This window comes from Pholcus phalangioides, unplaced genomic scaffold (genome assembly GCF_987345545.1).
Source record: "Pholcus phalangioides strain wild (caught in Gottingen) unplaced genomic scaffold, Ppha-v1.0 ptg000041l_1, whole genome shotgun sequence".
NCBI classification, from domain to species: Eukaryota; Metazoa; Arthropoda; class Arachnida; order Araneae; family Pholcidae; genus Pholcus; species Pholcus phalangioides.
The window spans coordinates 4175373-4181956 of record NW_028301627.1 but is presented as its reverse complement, the minus strand read 5'-3'; the positions used below and the strand labels follow the sequence as shown (position 1 = coordinate 4181956).

Sequence of the window (6584 nt, the reverse complement as noted above, 5' to 3'; positions counted from 1 at the left end):
GCGGTTGATCTCATTCGACGGGAAATAAATTGTTGAATGTAAATTCAAATTTCAGAACTTTCAACCCGTAATTTCAGCAGGAATTCAAATTTTTATATAAATTCCTGCTTTTTGCATATTCTTGTGTCGACACGCTTTTGGTGTTTTGCTCTTTCTCTGTCCCCCCGTCCCTCATTCTCTTCCCGAGGGGTGAGTCATCAATTCACGCGCGGTTTCATCGAGGGAGCATGACGTGGTGATCTCGTGACTTCTCCGCGTCCAATCGGAATTCCGAAAAGTTGGGAAAAACGAGTTTTTTTGCTCGGAGAGATGATGCAGTTCGGTCACGCTTTCTCGTTCTCCGTGGGTCTCTCGCCACCCACTTCGCCCTTGAACTCTCGTCGTCTATCAAGGAAAGGGGGGGACTCGTTTCCTGACACTCCCCGAATAAAGGATCCTCGGGATCTTCCATGAAGCCACGCCTTCGATTTCATAGCAGTATCAGTCTAGTCAGCCGCATCCATGGTACCACCTCTTCGATGTCAGTCGCATCCATGGTGCCACATCTCCGATGTCCTAACAGAATCACGCTGGTCAACCACATCCATGGTATCATCTCTCCGATGTGCTACAGAATCACGCTGGTCAGCCACATCTCCGATGTCCTACAGAATCACGCTGATTAGCCACATCTCCGATGTCCTACAGAATCACGCTGGTCAGCCGCATCCATGGTGACACTTCTCCGATGTCCTACAGAATCACGCTGATCAGCCGCATCCATGAGGCCACCTCATCGCGACTAGAACTGTCTTCCTCTGATATGCCGCTCCCATGACGAATTCCACCTCCTGGCTGGCCGCCTTTGACCGACCACTTCATTCTCTGATGCTAAGTGATCGTTAGTAGGGTCGTCTCAGATAGCCGACATCAATTCCTAGTTGCTAAGTGAACCCTCACGGATTCCGACGGTTACTCAGATCGACCGCTTTCGCTGCTCATGCTCTCCTCCATGACCCGTATAAAAAAGTAAATTAACTCTAATCCTCTATTTAAACCTATGTTTCGCTTTTGTCTGTATAATTCCATACCCCTAAGATTTCATATCAATTTTTATTTTTTCGCCCATTGTGCGTTAAAGTTTCATGATTTAAATTTCACATATTTTACTTTGACTCCTGGTGTCAATTGTTGGTTTTGTGCCTTTTTTTTATTGTAAGATTTTCAGGTATCGCGAACCTGGGTATTTTGAATGATACCCCTCCCCTCTCGTCACAGCTGATTCTCAAATTCCTAATTAAAATGGAAATATGGTAATCTAAATATCTTAACTATTATATAGACATAACAATATGGTTCGGAGCTGCTCTGCAGGACACTACAAAAAAATACAACAGTTAACACAGCACACTACTGCATGAAGCGGATGTCGATACCACAACGACTGTCAAAACGACTTCAGTCTTTTCATCACAGTTGTCGCGTACAAGGAAGACATCGACTTCCAGTTGTGTCATCTCGCCGACGGCCATTGTCAAATTGTTCGATAAAATGGGTCAAGTTCACACATTCAGGGCACTTCTCGATGCCAGAAGTCAATGAAGTTTCATCCGGGAGGCATGCGTCATACATTTGGTCTCCGACGACATAATTGCAACTTGAATCTCTCTGGATTATCGTCAACCAAGCTTGGCAAGGTATGAAAAACCTATCTTTTTGTGACAACGAATCGACTCAATTGATTAATGCTTTTGTGTTGCCCCAAAATAACATGCAGTTTGCCGCAAAAACCATTTCTTCAAAAGGGTTGACACAGTTCAGAAACTTGAAACTAGCAGATAAACACTGCTTCCATGCAGGTCCTGTGGACGTCCTATTGGGTGCAGATGCTTTTGGAAAACTGATGTTGCCTGGACGAGTAGCATATCGTTATAATTCACTTCATGTCCTCCAGATAGTGTTTGTCTGGGTCATCTCAGGGAAGTTACATACCATAGACATACCGAGACCTGTTTCAAAAACACTTCTCGTACAGTGTGCAAGCTTCGATTTCAATAAATTCTCGGAATTAGAGAAAGTTCCACAAACTTCATCGTTGGTAGCCGAAGAGCAAGCATGTGAAAAACACTCCGACACGACTCACACACATAATTCATCGGGGAGATTCGTCGTCAGGCTTTTTTTCCAGAACATCGATGGAAAATTGTCATCATCCAGAGACGTAGCTGAAACACGACTTCTACAGAATGAAAGGCATTGTTGACACCAACCAGAAACTCAAGAAATATACCGTGAGTTCACGAAACAGCATGAGACTCTAGGACACATGAAACAGTTGGAAGTGATAAGTGACAATCGAGACAAGTACTATCTGCCTCATCACGCAGTTATGAAGCCAGAGAATAAAGCCAAGTTTCATGTGGTTTTCGATGCTTCAACAAAATCGTTATGGGGTTTGTCGGTAAATGATTAGCTGATGGTTGGGCCAACATTGCAAGACGATATTGCCACACTTCTTCTCCGCTTAATAATTCACAAGGTCACAATGACAGCAGGCATTGTCAAGATGTATCGCCGAATCCTCGTTCATCCGGACGACACGAAAGAGAATCGCCAGGTATACTCATCAAGGAGTATTAGTTGCTGACTGTGACTCACGGAATTGCATCAGCACCTCACTTAGCTACCAAGTGCCTGCTACAGTTGGCTGAGCATCAAAAAGATCAGTTTCCCAGAGATTCTGCAATAGCCAAACAGGATTTTATGTTTATGACTTGCTCACTGGAGCAGATTCTATCGGGAAAGCTATCTACATTAAACAAGAAATCATTAAACTTCTTCAAAACGCTGGATTCGTCATAAAAAGTGGGCATCAAATGAAGACGATCTCGTATCTCTACCGAACGACTCTCGTGCAAGAAGTATTGCGTTCGAAATATGGACTAACATCAAAATTTTGGACATTCTATGGAAGCTAAAGGATGATGTATGTTTTCAATTCAAAATCACCACCGGTGAATATGCAACAGTTGACCAAGCGTGCTCTTCTATCACATCTCCAAGGTTTTTGACCCACTTGGATGGCTGGCTCCTGTTGTAATCAATGTCAATATTCTAATACAAGAAATGTGGACGGCTGAACTATCATGGGATCAGAAATTGTCAGAGAACATTCACAACCGATGAATAGAATTTTATCAAGACTTCAAGCAAGTGGAGGGCATCCAAATTCCAAGATATAGGATGCAAATATCTCCACATATGTTAAAATTCACGGCTTCAGTGTATCATCAGAAAAAGCGTACTCCACGGTTGTGTCCATTCGAACAGTTTCCGGTGAAGGAGTTGCGAAGGTTCAACTAGTAACAGCAAAGACGCGAGTATCTCTTCTGAAGCCAATAACCTTGCCACGACTTGAACTTTGTGGAGCAGTGCTGCTCATCAACATTACATACAATACACTACGTCTGGTCAACACAAACATGTGGTGCTGAACTGACTCTACAATAGTTCTAACCTGACTCTCTTCACATCCAAGCCAGTGGAAGACGTTTGTGTTTCATCGAGTGACAAAGATTCATGAGCTCCTCCCTGAGTCATTTCAATCACATTCACGGAAACAACAATCCCGCTGATTGTGCACAAGGAATACCAGCCACCAATCGAAGGCATTTCTCGTATGGTGGTGCAGCGATCTCTACTTCAACTTTCACCGATGACGGAAAAATGAAGACGTCGCGCTTCACAATTTTCTACTGCGAATGATTGTTAGCTAGCAACGCAAGTTGCGATAAATATCGAATGTTTTTCTTCGCAGTCGGCAAGTAACCATTGTTATGTGATGTCTTATATTTTTATGCGTCCGTACCAAATTAAACATCTATTTATTTAAAACCTTCTGATTGTTATCATTAACCCTATCGACGGCTCAGGGTCGAACACAAAACCTCTTCAAAAAAAGCTACTTATTTTCACAAAATCTTTTCAAAATGACCACAGGGTCACGTGATTCTAGAATGCTTTCCTCCCAATATGTGACAATGGGTAATTGGCATGTATGATGAGCCGTCGAGAGGGGGCTGAACCGAAGTGACAGGCTGGTAACGCCTGGTGATTGACCCTTTCTTCCCAGAAATGTACTTTCTCCTTTCATTCTCCAAAGTTTTTCTATTTTCCGAACTAAATAAGAAACACATAAAGGCGGGATATACTCAAAATTTTGAATGAAATTATTGTAGAGTGTTTATAGATGCTCAGCATTCTATGGCAAATAATTCTATTAATATAATTAGCTTTAACAGGCAATAAAATTTACTTGCTTTCGCTTGTGAAATATTGATATGATTAACTTAGTAACGAAATGTCAGAACGTACTAAGAAGAAATTACTAACCCATCCACTAGGTATTTAAAAATGTCCCAATATGTTCAAGTTGAGCACTCTAAGTATTCTGAATCTCAAGAAGCATTCTATATATATGCCCCTTAATATTTTAATTGTATTTTTTTAAATTTGCAAGTGTTGCAGTATGTTCTCGTGATTTTGAGGTTCACCTCAAATGTAAATTTTTTTTGAAAATCGCAAAGCTTTTTCGTAAATAATGTGCGTTGATTAAATCAGTGTTGTTGGAATTACTACTATTCGAGGCAAGGCATTGTAACAACTGATATTTATCAGATTCAACTTTATTTTTAGTGCATGTTTTAGCGTCTAATCCGGGCTCTAGTTACAACTTTATTTAGTTTGCTGCTAACAAGCTGTAGTTTTGCTCGAATAGATTTGTAACAACTGATATTTATCAGTTGATACAAATCTATTCGAGTAAAACTACAGCTACTTCCCAACCTTGGAACATCATTAAATAATTAATTTATCAAAACTTTCGGGTATAAAACTGCTTCTCAATGCTTTACACACATTCTTTTTGAATATTCATTTCTTTTTTTCATGATATCTTATGATCGTGGAGTTAATTTCAAAAATGAGCGTAGGTTTAGTGAGATTGAATACGCATATTAGATATACAGTCATTTGCATCGGATTATAATAAAAGAATTCTCTCTGAAATATATAAATTTGGTGCATTAAATCATGTTACAAAAAAAAAATACATGAAAACAAGTAACATACTGAGAAAATGTTTAAATACACAAATACTAGAAGTAAATAAAGTCTCTGGAATTCAAAACGTGAAAGAAAGTTGTAACTAGAGACCGGATTAGACGCTAAAACATGCACTGAAAATAAAGATGAATCTGCATATTTAAAAATGTCGAAATTTACCATGAAATAAAAATACCCGATCTTTTTCATAAAATTAAAACACCCTAGAAATTTACGAGAGCAGTTCATAAAGAGCTCAAGTTGGAAAGCTCAAATTAAGGGTATGGTTGTAATTTACATTTTCATCTTTCCACCTATGTGACTTGCTGCAGCAATTAAGTAATAGCTTAGAAAGAGTCAAAATCATGATGGAAAATGCAATTTCTTTCTCCATACCATACGTCTTCAACTTCTGGAATCAAAAGGTAGAGAGCCTAACGTTCACACCTCCATCCAGAGATGTCTTCTAATCCATTGGCCTCTATTTTTTGTTTCCACTGAAGACTTCGTTTGAAGATGAAAAACGCAGATAGTATCAAGAATTCGCCAATGTGTATCAAACCTCATCGATATTTCGATGGTTTCGTGATATCTGATGATTGTACCTGATACTAGTCTTATCAAGAGATTGCGGACTCGAGCTAAAATAAATAAATTAATAAAAACTGATCAATTGCAAACCGCTATCGGGGAGCCGATAGCGAAGATGGGTTTTATAGCTGAGGCCCGATTCGGGTCTGTGCCGGACACTCATAAATTGAATGTCTGAATGCATAAAATCCATGGCCACACCCCCACACAGTCCTAGCAAATACATTCGTAATTTTCTGCGTTTTTCAGAAACTTCCCGTTTTTCTACCCGTATTGCGAACATTGAATGATTGTAGGTTTGCATACATAACGAGGAAAGACATGAAACACTTATTCGATCAAGTTGATGTAAATTTGCATGAAAAAATTCATGTAATACAGTAGTAGGTATTTTAAGACGCATTTAATCTACTTTATGAAAACTTTTTGACACCGATATGCTCAAGATATGAAAGCTCATATGATATGATCATGATAGAAAAGGAAAATGCAAATTACAACTGTACTTGCGCTACAACCTTGAATTGCGCTTTACAACTTAAATATTTCATGAACTGCTCTCGTAAATTTCTGGGTGTTCTAATTTTTTGGAAAGGATGTATATATGCGAAAAATTGAAACCATCGTCGAATAATCCCGAATTATGGCATCAAAAATGAAAAATGCACGCAAAATTGAAAAGAAAAATTATATATGCATTTGAAAGAGATAAAAAAATGAATTGGAATGTTCCAACAAATCAAAAAAAGAAGCAAAAATACTCATATTATAATGCTGAAATATGCATAAAATATAAAAATATGTGCCTTAAAAATGCGTTAATATGCCTGCCCTAAAGGTTCAGAATATGTAGGGGGGGGGGGGGTATTGAAAAATATACGTATAATTAAAATATATATATTTATTTATAT

At 39.0% G+C, this 6584-nt stretch overlaps 1 protein-coding gene across 1 annotated transcript; it reads left to right on the top strand.

The window, feature by feature from the left end:
- Window positions 1-1750: 1750 nt before the first annotated feature.
- On the top strand, window positions 1751-2242 carry LOC149065099 (uncharacterized). The gene has a single exon (XM_089254291.1). It carries the CDS (start codon window positions 1751-1753, stop codon window positions 2240-2242), a length of 492 nt encoding a protein of 163 aa, XP_089110417.1.
- Window positions 2243-6584: the final 4342 nt, after the last annotated feature.

Excerpts from the sequence above, each read along its gene's own strand:
- LOC149065099 (XM_089254291.1), top strand. The coding sequence starts at position 1,751 with ATGCAGTTTGCCGCAAAAACCATTTCTTCAAAAGGGTTGACACAGTTC.